Genomic DNA, 14,610 nt, shown 5'->3' on the forward strand with positions numbered 1-14,610 from the left:
CAGGCTCTGTGCTGAGAGCAACAAGCCTAATATGAGGCTCAAACTCATGAACCATGAGATCACGACCCAAGCTGTAATCAGACACTCAAAACCGACTGAGCCACCCAGACGCCCAGAGATTGAAATTTTTAATGTAGAGTAATAGAATTTTTTATTTTCATTTTTTATTTTATTTTATTTTTTTTTAATTTTTTTTTCAACTTTTTTTATTTATTTTTGGGACAGAGAGAGACAGAGCATGAACGGGGGAGGGGCAGAGAGAGAGGGAGACACAGAATTGGAAACAGGCTCCAGGCTCCGAGCCATCAGCCCAGAGCCTGACGTGGGGCTCGAACTCATGGACCGCGAGATCGTGACCTGGCTGAAGTCGGACGCTTAACCGACTGCGCCACCCAGGCGCCCCTATTTTCATTTTTTAAAGTAGGTTCCACACCCAGCGGAGAGTTCAACAGAGGGCTTGAACTCACGACCCTGAGAGATCAAGACCTGAACTGAGACTAAGAGTCAGATGCTTAACCAACTGAGCTACCCAGGCACCCTGGGTAACAGAACTTTTTTTAAAGACCAGAAAGTTAGGAGATGGGGCTGAAATGTCATCAAGGGGCAGAGAAGGAAAATTCAACAGAACATAGTTGAAAGCAATATTTAGGGGAACAAATTTATTTTGTTGTAAGACAGTGCCCCCGTCTTCTAAACACTCTTGATTATACTGTTTTCATCTCAGCTCTCATTACTACAAAACTACCCCTTGTGTTACTTCTTTGGTGTCAGTATTTACACATTTGAATAGAAGTTCCAAAGACTAAGGACCCTATCTGTCATATTCCCTACTGTATCACAGAATAGTATCCAGCACAGAATACACGCCTACATATTTGTAGAATGAACAAACCCTGTTACAGAGATCAAATATCCCTGAAGTTACTTGTAAGTACTACATCTATTATGACCAATGTTTTAACCTGAGCTGTAACTTGTTTGGGTGTTTACACAGTCCATCAGGTGCCAATTTATTCTACCTACTATACCAAAGCAAGAGTCAGATGGCTTTCTGTGACACAACTGGGTTCACCAGGACACCTAGCAAAACATCTATTAAGAAACACCTGTCTTTGTCTATCTCTCTTCTCCAGCCTTCTCCTCTGTCCACCAGACGGATGTCTAGCGTCCTCCCGATAACCTCCTGCAGTCTAAAATTCCCCTCTTCTAATCCATTGATAAACAACTGATCTCTCAAAGTTCATCCTAAACTGTCACATTCTGTTAGTAGCAATAATTAATATACATCACCTCCAGATAATGGTAATTTTGTTCACTCATTTCTCTTCAAAGAATATGAACAATTCTCACATTTACATTTATCATTGCTTTTTAAAATTTTTTAAATATTTATTTTTGAGAGAGAGCGAGCACGAGCACGAGTGGTAGAGGGGTACAGAGAAAGGAAGACAGAGAATCCAAAGCAGGCTCTAGGCTCTGAGCTGTCAGCACAGGACCCCACACCAGGCTCAAACCCATGAACCACGAGACCATGACCCGAGCTGAAGTTGGATGTTTAACTGACTAAGCCACTCAGGTGCCCCATCACAGTTTTAGAGAAACTAATTCAGTCTACTATTCCTACTTCCACCTCTACCCATGGCCAACAATCATAACCCTGAACTCCCTTTTTCCCTAAGCTGTGTCAAATGTAAGCATGTCTCTAGGACAGGACACTGGAGGGAGGGCAGGCCCCCTAAGGATCATGTGCCTCTTACCCATTCAGAAGGGCAATTTCCCACAACTCAATGAAAACTGACAAGTTAGGTTCTTAAATAAGGCTCTCATTTACGTTCAAATACAAATTAAAAGGAATCATGCACTTGGGTATCTTAACCATTCACTGACAACATTCAAATCTTGATAATCACGTCCATAATTCCTTGCCAAGCATGTTCCTGACTCGGTGCTTTTACACGGGCTGTTCCCATTCCCTCTACATGAAACTCTTCTCCAAACATGTACAGGCTTCTTCCCTTGCTTCATTCAGGTCTCCAGTCCAATGTCCTCTCCTCAGAGGCCCTCCCTCATTAGCACAGCAATTGCACTACTAGATATTTACCCAAAGGTTCAAAAATACTGATTCGAAGGGACACATGAACCCCGATGTTTACAGCAGCATTGTCAACAATAACCAGATTATGGAAAGAGCCCAAATGTCCATCGACTGATCAATGGATAAAGAAGATGTGCTATAAATGTATGGCAAGATTTCATTCTTTTTGATGGAATATTAGCCATCAAAAAGAATGAAATCTTGCCATTTCCAACAACGTGGATGGAACCAGAGTGTATTATGCTAAGCAAAACGAGTCGGTCAGAGAAAGACAAATACCATTAATTCACTGATACGTGGAATTTAACAAACAAACCAAATGAACACAGGGGAAGAGGGTGGGGGAAAGAGATGGGGAGGCAAATCATAAGAGACTCTTGGGGGCACCTGGGTGGCTCAGTCGGTTAAGCATCTGACTCTTAATTTCAGCTCAGGTCATGATCTCACGGTTGGTGAGTTCAAGCCCCACATCAAGCTCAGAGCTGTCAGTCACTCTCTCTCTCCTTGCCTCTCTGCCCTTCCCCTTCTGTCTCCCTTCCTCCCGCTCAAAACAAACTTAAAAACAAACAAACAAAAGATAAGAGATTCTTCACTATAGAGAACAAAAAGGGTTGATGGAGGGAGGTGGGTAGGTGATGGGCATTAAGGAGGGCACTTGTTGTCTTGACCACTTGGTATTGTATGTAAGTGATAAACCACTAAATTCTACTCCTGAAGCCAATATTACACTATATGTCAACTATCTAGAATTTAAGTAAAAATATGGAAAAGAAAAAAAAAAACCCACCAGATTCCTCTCTATCTTTTCCCTAATTGTTTTTCTTCATAGCATATACCTGACCTATAGAATGTATTTGTTTATATGCTTTTTGCCTCTCTCTCCATAAAAAATATAAATTAAATTAAAAAAAAAAACTTTTTTTTTTTTAATTTTTTTTTTCAACGTTTATTTTATTTTTGGGACAGAGAGAGACAGAGCATGAACGGGCGAGGGGCAGAGAGAGAGGGAGACACAGAATCGGAAACAGGCTCCAGGCTCTGAGCCATCAGCCCAGAGCCCGACGCGGGGCTCGAACTCACGGACCGCGAGATCGTGACCTGGCTGAAGTCGGACGCTTAACCGACTGCGCCACCCAGGCGCCCCCCCAAAAAAAAACTTTTTAATGTTTATTTATTTTTGAGAGAGGGTGAGAGAGAGAGACAGAGCTCGAGTGGTGGAGGGTCAGAGAGAGAGGAGACACAGAATCGGAAATAGGCTCCAGTCTATGAACTGTGAGACTATGACCTGAGTCGAAGTTGGATGCTTAAGTGACTGAGACACCCAAGCCCCCCCCCCCACCACCTCTGTGGATCTAATTAGAAGGGAACAGAACCAGAAATTTCTTCTTTTAACCAATCATCACTCACTCATAGAGCGTCTACAATGCAGATAATTCACTCGACTCCTCTTTTTAAGCAATTATCACTCATTTATGGAGCACCTACCATAAACGATCACTGCAGTTGACGGTTAAGGCATCAAGATTAATAACATAAAGTCCTGCAATAATGGGGCTTACAATCTTGGAAGGGAGCTAAATATGTAAATAGATTATGCAAATAATATATAAGTATATATGCATTATGTATAAGTATATGCTTGTAAGTATACTTATATGTATACACTTATATACACTTTTACACATATATGTGTATGTGTATAAGTATGTAACTATTATGCAAATAACATATAAGTACACAAATATGTAATATGTAAGTATACAAGTATATAATATATAAGTATACAAGTATATAAATACACAAACATATAAGTGCTGGAAAAAACCTGATATAGTGCTCTGGTTATGCAGGGCAGGCAACAATTTGAAAAGACAGCTCTAAGAAGAAAGGAGGAATCTGAGCTGGGTCTTAATGACTAAAAAATGAATTTAACAGGCAAATATTGAGGGATAGTGGTATACTACTGAACCAACAAGGAACCAGCCAGGTAGAGGTAGGGGTGTGTGAGAGAAAGAGAGAAAGAGAGAAAGAGGGTGAGAGGGAGAGAGAGAGAGGGGAGAGAGAAGGAGAGGACATGGGAGGGAGACAGATATTAGGGAGAAGACCCAACTGGAAAGATATCAAAGAATTTGAACCATCAAAGGTATGTGAGCAGGAAAGTGATATGGTCAGAACTGTGTTTTGGTCCAGAGCTCAGATCAGAGTTAAGAGATAAAAATAGTGAAATCATGGGAGTTAAGACTGCCCCAGAAACAGAAGTACAAAGATAGAAAAGGGCTGAAGATTAAATCCCAAGAAATAACTACATTGGGGAGGATAGGAGGGAGGTCAGAGAAAAACACAAGTGATCTGAGAGACGGGACACCAAAAGAGAACCTCATAAAAATTAAAAGGGAAGCAGAAATTGTCATCAACAATATCAGAAGAGAGGATGGACGTAACATTTCGCATTCACGAAGTTGCTATTGCTCTTGAGACCGACAGCTTCACTGTAAGCAGGTGGGAGTCAGGGGAGAGTCGGGTCACAGTTAAAGAAAACGGTGTAGAATTATAAAGGCAGTGAGTGGGGGCCACCTTTCAAACAACAGTGAGAATGAATGGAAAGAGAAAAAAGGGCAAAAGTTTGTGGCCAAAGCAGAGTACAGGTGAAGTTTATACCAGGAGACAGGGGAACTTTCTTATCCCTATAGAAGTGAGGAGGAGACTGAAACAAAATAACAGGGAATGTACTGACAAGTCCTGGGGGGAGGGGGGGGGTGGAATGAAGGCTGAAGAACAAATGGAAGGAAGCAATACAGTGGGTGCCTTGAAAAAGAGGAGACTCTAAGGGAAACTGGAAACATTGGTGATAATTATCAAGGTTAAGGGCACTCCAAATAACTGAATAAAGTAATAGGCTAAGAATTAAACGGGGTGGAGACTTGAAAAATAAGATTTAAACCACTGCTATTTGGGGTAGGATTCTCAACTAGAAATGAAGAAAACAGCAAAGAGCACTTAGGGCCTAGATACTGCAAAAGCAAAGGAACAAGAATTATATGTTAAAAAAAGACTAGTAATATTGAAAGGTTTTAGGCAAAATAAACCCCCCAAACAACTGATAACTGTTTATGACAAAACATACACCACCAATCTCTGTATATTCAAAAGACTTCCAAAATCCAGCCATAGTCCACTTGCTTTAAACAAAGTATTATATCAAATGCCAATATTAAACAAGTAGGTGGTTTGTATTGCTTTGCCTACTGACTTGCAAGTTTCACATCAAAGTTTCGATCTTGGTATCTCTCAAAACATATTAGCTATCCCTCCAAACTGTCATCCACAAAGTCCAAAATCTTAACTTCACCCAAGTTACTGGCAAACAGGAAAAGAACTTATTTTTTCAGAAGAACACTGAAAGCCTCCCTTCAGGGTTGATGATTTATCACTTATCATTTCTTCAGATACAGCTGTTTAACTGATAATGAAGCAAATTCTAACTGTATTCTCATCTAGCCACATTTCTCCGTTGTGACCCCAGGACATGACAATTTCGGCAAATATGATCTGGTGAAATCTAACTGCACAACGTCTAAGGCATATTTCTCTTGTGAATCACTCTATTCGCCCTATCAAAAAAGCAAATAAGGCTAACGTGGCCACACCCAACCAGCTCTATCTCTATTCAAGGGTACCCCCAGACTTGAATTTATTTTAAAAAAATTTTTTTAACATTTTATTTATTTTTGAGACAGGGAGAGACACAGCATGAACAGGGGAAGGTCAGAGAGAGGGAGACACAGAATCTGAAACAGGGTCCAGGCTCTGAGCTGTCAGCACAGAGCCGGACGCGGGGCTCGAACTCATGGACCGTGAGATCATGACCTGAGCCGAAGTCGGCCGCTTTACTGACTGAGCCACCCAGGCGCCCCCCAGACTTGAATTTAAATGAGCCTATGAATTATGTTATGGGTCTACCCTGGCAGGGTCTCACTACATTTCTCCAGGAAGACAGACTGTTCACTTTTTAATTAGTTACTTTTTGTTTTTAAGAGAGAGAAAAAGAGAGACATGTGCACACGCTGGAGAGGGAGAGGGAGGAGAGGGAGGAGAGGGAGGAGAGGGAGGAGAGGGAGGAGAGGGAGGAGAGGGAGAGGGAGAGGGAGAGAGAGAGAGAGAGAGAGAGAGAATCTGAAGCAGGCTCCACACTCAGGGCAGAGCCCAACACGGGGCTCTTATCCCAGGACCCAGAGAGCACGACCTGAGCCGAAATCAAGAGTCCTATGCTCAACCCATGGGGCCACCCAGGCACTCCTAATTAGTTACTTCCGTTAAGTATAAAAATGAGACAACCTCTCTCCCCACCCCCAAAAAGAAAGAAAACAAGCAAAAACCAAACAAAAAAGCAAACAAAAAACCAATACAACTAAAAACAAACAAAAAACCAATACAACAGTTTTCTGGCCAACTTGAACATGGAAACTTTTGGTGATACAGACAGAAGAATCAAATGTCTATTTATAACGTTCACTACGTCAGTTATACGTATTTCAAATCGCAGACTTTGTTAAACAATATTCAGAAATTCCCTCTCCCCCTTTTCAACACTTCATGAAACAATTTCACTGAAAAATTTCCAGTGTGACTTTGGCATGTGTCTTCATGTTCACTGAAGTGAATGATTCATTCACCTGTTTTTTTTCAAAGCATTACCACCTTCCTTTAATTTATAAACGTTGTCTGAGTTAATATGAAGTATTATATGTAATATGACGTATATACAATGTGAAATATTATATGCAATATTTCAGAACTTCTTGAATCCCTGTGAACTTTTTAACCTGAGTCCTAAATGCCCATTTTCTATACCTTCAAGCAGTCTTTTCGTTCTATAGGTGGGCGTTGGATACGAAGAATCATAATCCCGACAAGGTAAGCACTCTTCTAGTATTTATGAAGTCGCTTAGCTTGGCAAGGTTTTGTACGGAATAGAATAAAGCGACTTTCTCTTTTCTGAGAGATAATTCTTGGGGGGGAAAGGGCCCTGGTTTACATCCAAGTAATCATCAAGTCAAAAAAAAAAAAAAAATCACAAAGAATCACGAACCCAAATACTTAAGCACACTTCAATGAATAACATTAACTACCGCTTATGTAAACAGGCAGAGGCACCAACAGGCGCCTTCAGAACTTTTCTTTCTGACTCTATCAGAACTCTGCTATACTGTTACAAAAGGAGGGTAGAATGGGTTACTCGATGCCCATGAATTCGTTTTCTGAGAGAAACAGCGGTCGTAGTAACTCAAGTTATTCGTGTGTATTGTGTACTAATTCCCCGACAGTCACTATTTTAAGCCTTTTGCATACATTAACTCAATCTTAACGATGCTCCTATGAAATAGGTGCTATTGATAACGCCGTGGGATGGGTAAGGAAACCTAGGCACAGAGAAGTTAAGAAACTTGCCAAAAGTCACACCGCTTCTGAGTGGCAGGCTGAGCGGAAGCCATACCGCCTCTTACACTAATAAAATTAGGTCTACATTTGCAAAGACAGCCTCACCTGTTGGACAGTTACCATCAGTTGCCTAAAGGAGACCTAAGTGAGGTGCCAGCATATTTTCATGTACTTCCTATTATCCGTGTGCCGTGTCTTCTCCTCCTCCCAACCTTTTAACTGATGGGGAGAGAACACGCTCCTGCGGGCCTAGCCCTTCCCGGCCTTCCCACACGCTAACTCACTCGAGCCGTTTCCTCGGATCCCGTAACTTTCCCAAGCTCCACACCGCTGGGAGCACTTCCTCGCTCGGTCCTCCGGCTGCACCGCACCGGGGTCGCGAGGTAGTCTCCCAAGGAAAAACCCGAACTCCAGAACCGGAGAGCAGGAGGGAAGGCGCAGAGGGCCGACAGGAGAGCCCGGCCCCGCTCGCCGAGCGGCCGGGAATTTCTGGCAGACTAGACGCGGCGAGCAGAAATTCAGAAGGTGGGAGCGGGGAGGGGGAGGGGGTCAGTCGAGTCATTGAAACCTACTGGGCAGCATTTTCTCGGATCGCCCTCTCACGCGTCCCGGGCGCCCGCCTCGGAGAGAGCCGAGACCCCGAGAGCGCGCACGGCCCGGCGGGTCCGGCCGCGGCAGCACCGCGCACCCGCCGCCCCGGGGCCGGAGCTGGTCCCCCGCGCCGGGCCTCGCACACCGCGGCCGACCGGCGGGGCGGACGGCCGGCGCCTCCCGACCCCAAGGCCACAGACCCCCGCGTTCCGGCCCGCGGCGGCGGACGGCCCCCGAACGCTCCCCCCCCCTCCGCCGCTGAGCCCGAACCGGGCCTCTCCCGGCGAGCCGAGCCCAACGGGGACGCGGGGTCCAAGCCGGGCTGCGCTGAGGGTCTTACCTTTAACAGATTAGACGTCGCCATGTTCCTTCAACTTAGCGTCTCGCGAGACGGCGCGAGATTTCGTGGCGCTCCGGGCCAGGCCCCAGGCGGAGGCCGGGGTGCCCACCGGGGCCGACCCGCCCGCCGGCCCGCACCGGGGGTGTGCTCGGCACCGCGGGGGCGTGCCGACAGCGCTGACCTCGTCCCGGGCACCTGGAGCTTCCTCACTCGTCCCCCCTACATGGTCACCGGAGCTCCCCCACGCGAAAGAGCTCATGCAAACGCTCGGGGAGACGGCAGCGGCGAATGGTGACGAGGTAGCAGGAGCCGACCTGAAGTGGAAGAGGAAGCATCGACTCCACGAGCCTCCCCACTCCTTCGGATTAGCCTCTGTGGTTGCACCCGCAGCGGCCACGGGCAACGAATTTAGCACGGCTTAGGCCGGGCAGCTCAGGTTCCGCGGCCGCGTCACGTGACGCGGCGGCCGGGAGCGCGCTCGGGAGCGAGCGTGGGAGCCGGGATGCCTCGGAGGGTCGGGAGGCTGTGGAGAGGGCGGCAGCACGCCCTCTGCTGGCGGGACCAGGTATTTTCTCTCGTCCCCCAAAGCCGGGGATGGGGTGTACCTGGAGGGGCGCCATCCTCAAGGAAATGCTTCTGACAGCTGGGCTTAGGTCCGGGCAGCTCATTCGGTAAGAACTGGCGCCTCGAAGGCGTCCAGTAAATGTTTGTGCAATGACTGCTTGAATAAGTGCGCAAAAGCGTGAACTATTAATATTTCCAGTCCAGAGTGCCTGGCACTGAAATAATGAACATTCATCTTGGATTTCCCGTGGGCACATGATTCCAGAAGGTACTAACCATAACGTCCCCCCAAGCTTTAGCCCTTCAGACCACAAACCACTGGCCCAGATAAGAGAATATAACTCACAGAAAACCGACAGTGTACCTGGAATTATGTGATGCATGTTTATAAACAGTATTCATTCCTACATGCATAATATATTAGGAGGGAGGAAAATTAGATCTATGGAGTAAAATGCAGCCAGGAACGGGCATGAAGTTTGCAACTTTGCATAGAATGATCCAAGCAGGTCTTGCTGAGAAGATGCCTTTGGAGCAAAGGCCTGAAGGAGGTGAGGGACAAGACCAGGCCATGTGTGGAAGAACACTGCAGATAGGGGGAACCCGGCGGCAGGTTGCCCAGACTGTGGGAAGAGCCGTGAGAAGGTGGTGTGTTCAGAGCTGCGAGAGTGAGGAGAGCATGAGATCATTTAGGACCTCGTGGGCTGCTGTAATAAAGACTCGCTTGTGTCCTGAGTGACATGGGCCATCAATCATGCGGGCTTTTGAGCAGAGGGTGGCATGATGAAACCCCTGTTTTGAGGACGCTTGGGTGGCTCAGTAGGTTGAGCATCCGACTTTGGCTCTGGTGATAATCTCATGGTTTGTGAGTTTGAGCCCCACATCGGACTCTGCTGACAGCTCAGGGCCCGGAGCCTGCTTCGGATTCTGTGTCTCCCTCTCTCTCTGCTCCTCCCCTGCTCACACGCTGTCTCTCTTTCAAAAATAAATAAAGATTAAAAAAAATTTTTTTTTTTAAATCTCTGTTTTCACATGCTCACTCTACTGTGTAAATAGTAAACAGAAGGGTCATTTAAAGAGCTTCTTAATATCTCCTTAAATTGACAGGACAGTCAGGTGTCCCAATTTTCAAATAGTTTCTTAGAGTAATCTAGGCATGATTAACCGATGATTGAGAGGTAGAGCAAGGACTCAGCCAGCAGGTCTGTAATGTCCAGGCAGAATGTCAACACAGGGATGACCCTTCAGGGGTTATCTTTGTTTGACAGATGGGAAAAACTGAGGCTCAGAGTGGTGATCTGGCCAAGGTCACTCAGGTCAGAGAAAAAGCCTAGTCCAGCATAAACTTTATATAATTATGGTTCCCTTTTCCAGGGAAACTGGGTTTTATCTTCAACCCTAGGCCAACTCTCCTGCTCGATTTAAAGTGTAAACTGATTATAATCAATTTTATGTATCTTAAAATAAGATGACAATGATAAAGCAAGTGAATGAATGAATGAATGAATGACACTTAAGAATCCAACTAAGGGGGCACTAGAGTGGCTTAGTCAGTTAAGAGTTCTACTCTTGGGGAGCCTGGGTGGCTCAGTCGGTTGAGCGTCCAACTTCGGCCCAGGTCATGATCTCGCGGCCCATGGGTTCGAGCCCCGCATCGGGCTCTGTGCTGACAGCTCAGAGCCCGGAGCCTGTTTTGGATTCTGTGTCTCCCTCTCTCTCTGACCTTCCCCTGTTCATGCTCTGTCTCTCTCTGTCTCAAAAATAAATAAACATTAAAAAAAAAAAATTAAAAAAAAAAAAAAAAAAAAGACTCCTACTCTTGATTTAGGCCCAGGTCATGATTTCAGGGGTTGTGAGTTCGAGCCTCACATAGGGCTCTGCACTGACCTCACAGAGCCTGCTTAGAATTCTCTCTCTCACTCTCTCTCTGCCCCTCCCCTGTTCATGCTCTTTTTCTCTCTCTCTCTCAAAATAAATAAAACAAAAAAAGTTTTTTAATAATCCAAGTAAGTATTTAATACTTGTTTGCCTATTATGTATGTACTTGGCACCAGAAATACAGGATTAAATGAGACAGAGGAGACCCGTGCCATCTTGAAACTTACACAAATAACATATTACTTAACTGGGGTGCCTGGCTGGCTCAGTCAGTGGAGCATGGGACTCTTGATCTCAGGGTTGTGAGTTCAAGCCCCACATTGGGTGCAGAGATTACTTAAAAACAACCACCACCACAAAATCTTGAAAAAATGACTCATATGGTGTTGTGATAAATACTCCAAAGGAAAAATCCAACGTGCACTACAGAGCATATAGTATGGAGGGGGGACCAATACCCTAACTGCCATCATTCCCATTTCACACTACAAACCTTGAGAGTACTTTCTGAAACCCAGTTGCAAACATGCCAGGATATTTCCTTCTCCTAACTCACTCGTTCTGGCAACAGAACTTCTATAAGATGTCCCCAGTTTACAATGAGTACTCTATTCCACTGACTCCACCGATTCCTTGTCACCCACCATCCCCTCCTGTTTTTACCTTCTTCCTCTTCCCATTTCGGTCTATGGCCTAACATTACAAAAATGCTTAAATATTTTAAAAGCTTAAATATTTCATTTATTTTAAAATTAGCACAAGCACATGGTACAAAATTCAGAATGTGCTAAGCAGAATGCAGTTAAAAGCAGGCCTCCCTCCCCTTTCTGGGGTAATGTGCTATATTGTGGCTGGGATTTGGGGTATTCAGATGTATGCATTTGTCAAAATTCAGCCAAGTGCTGTTAAGGTTTTTGCATCTCCTTCAAACTTAAAAAAGTGGTAAACAAAATTTGAAATTTAGTTAATGATATTCATGCTGAAGACTTTAGAAGCAAGTGAGGTTATGCTTACAATTTACTCTGAAATGTATCAGGAATAGCCTCAGCAATCAGACAACACAAAGAAATAAAAGGCATCCAGATCGGCCGGGAGGAGGACAAACTTTCACTCTTCGCAGATGACATGATACTCTATATGGAAAACTGAAAAGATTCCACCAAAAGACTGCTAGAACTGATCCATGAATTCAGCAAAGTGGCAGGATATAAAATCAATGCACAGAAGTCAGTTGCATTCCTATACACCAACAATGAAACAATAGAAAGAGAAATCAAGGAATCAATCCCATTTAAAGTTGCACAAAAAAAATACAATACCTAGGAATAAATCTAACCAAAGTGGTGAAAAATCTATACACTGAAAACTATAGAAAGCTTATGAAAGAAATTTGAGAAGACACAGAAAAATGGAAAAAGATTCCATGCTCCTGGATGGGAAGAACAAATACTGTTAAAATGTCGGTCCTACCCAAACCACTCTACCTATTCAATGCAATACCTGTCAAAATAACAGAAGCATTTTTCACAGAGCTAGAACAAACTGTCCTAAGATTTGTGTGGAACCAGAAAAGACCCCAAATAGCCAAAGCGATCTTGAAAAATAAAACCAAAGCAGGAGGCATCACAATCCCGAACTTCAAGCTGTATTACAAAGCGGTAATCATCAAGACAGTATGGTACTGGCACAAAAACAGACACAAAGATCAATGGAACAGAATAGAGAACCCACAAATGGACCCGCACACGTATGACCAACTAATCTTTGACAAAGCAGGAAAGAATATCCAATGGAATAAAGACAGTCTCTTCAGCAAGTGGTGCTGGGAACACTGCACAGCGACATGCAGAAGAATGAACCTGGACCACTTTCTTACAACATACACAAAAATAAACTCAAAATGGATGAAAGACCTCAATGTAAGACAGGAAGCCATCAAAATCCTCGAGGAGAAAGCAGGCAAAAACCTCTTTCGTCTTAGCCGCAGCAAATTTTTACTCAACACGTCTCCAGAGGCAAGGGAAACAAAAGCAAAAATGAACTATTGGGACCTCATCAAAATAAAAGTCTTCTGCACAGCGATGAAAACAATCAGCAAAACTAAAAGGCAACTGACGGAATGGGAGAAGATATTTGCAAATGACATGCCAGATAAAGGGTTAGTATCCAAAATCTATAAAGAACTCACCAACTCAACACCCCAAAACCAAATAATTCAGTGAAGAAATGGGCAAAAGACATGATTAGACTCTACTCCAAAGAAGACATCTAGATGGCCAACCAACACATGAAAACATGCTCCACATCACTCATCATCAGGGAAATACAAATCAAAACCACAATGAGATACCACCTTACACCTATCAGAATGGCTAACATGAACAACTCAGGCAACAACAGATGTTGGCGAGGATGCGGAGAAAGAGGATCTCTTTTGCATTTTTGGTGGCAATGCAAGCTGGTGCAGCCACTCTGGAAAACAGTATGGAGGTTCCTCAAAAAACTAAAAATAGAACTACCCTACGACCCAGCAATTGCACTACTAGGCATTTATCCAAGGGAAACAGGTGTGTTGTTTCGAAGGGACACATGCACCCCCATGTTTATAGCAGCACTATCGACAATAGCCAAAGTATGGAAAGAGCCCAAATGTCCATCGAAGGATGAATGGATAAAGAAGATGTGGTATATATATATATATATATATATATATATATATATATATATACACATACACAATGGGGTATTCCTCGACAATAAAAAAGAATGAAATCTTGTCATTTGCAACCACGTGGATGGAACTAGAGAGTATTATGCTTGCTAAGTGAAATTAGTCAGACAAAGACAAATATTGCATGACTTCACTCATATGAAGACTTTAAGACACAGAACAGATGAACACAAGGGAAGGGAAGCAAAAACAATATAAAAACAGGGAAGGGGAAAAAAACATAAGATACTCTTAAATATGGAGAACAAACAGAGGGTTACTGGAGGGATTGTGTGTGTGTGGGGGGGGGATAGGCTAAATGGGTAAGAGGCATTAAGGAATCTACCCCTGACATCATTGTTGCACTATATGCTAACTAACTTGTATGTAAATTTAAAAAATAAATTAAAAAAAAAAAAGACCACACTCAGATATCACCTCACGCCAGTCAGAGTGGCCAAAATGAACAAATCAGGAGACTATAGATGCTGGAGAGGATGTGGAGAAATGGGAACCCTCTTGCACTGTTGGTGGGAATGCAAATTGGTGCAGCCACTCTGGAAAACAGTGTGGAGGTTCCTCACAAAATTAAAAATAGACCTACCCTATGACCCAGCAATAGCACTGCTAGGAATTTACCCAAGGGATGCAGGAGTCCTGATTCATAGGGGCACTTGTACCCCAATGTTTATAGCAGCACTCTCAACAATAGCCAAATTATGGAAAGAGCCTAAATGTCCATCAACTGATGAATGGATAAAGAAATTGTGGTTTATATACACAATGGAGTACTATGTGGCAATGAGAAAGAACAAAATATGGCCCTTTGTAGCAACGTGGATGGAACTGGAGAGTGTGATGCTAAGCGAAATAAGCCATACAGAGAAAGACAGATACCATATGTTTTCACTCTTATGTGGATCCTGAGAAACTTAACAGAATCCCATGGGGGAGGGGAAGGAAAAAAAAAAAAAAGGTTAGAGTGGAAGAGAG

The 14,610-nt window shown here is 44.0% G+C and overlaps 1 protein-coding gene across 2 annotated transcripts in view; it reads right to left on the reverse strand.

Moving 5' to 3' along the window:
- CUL5 (cullin 5) overlaps positions 1-8,942 on the reverse strand; it is a 100,709-nt gene extending 91,767 nt beyond the window's left edge. For both annotated transcript variants that reach the window (XM_086679213.1, XM_025927963.2), the window contains exon 1: positions 8,466-8,942. Coding sequence is in view for 1 of the 2 variants with exons in the window: in XM_025927963.2 (XP_025783748.1) it covers positions 8,466-8,489 (24 nt within the window). In the remaining variant the exon portion in view is untranslated. The remainder of the gene's footprint in view (positions 1-8,465) is intronic.
- Positions 8,943-14,610: the final 5,668 nt, after the last annotated feature.

Source organism: Puma concolor, chromosome D1 (genome assembly GCF_028749965.1).
Source record: "Puma concolor isolate L17-30 chromosome D1, mPumCon1.1.hap2, whole genome shotgun sequence".
In the NCBI taxonomy this organism is placed as follows: domain Eukaryota; kingdom Metazoa; phylum Chordata; class Mammalia; order Carnivora; family Felidae; genus Puma; species Puma concolor.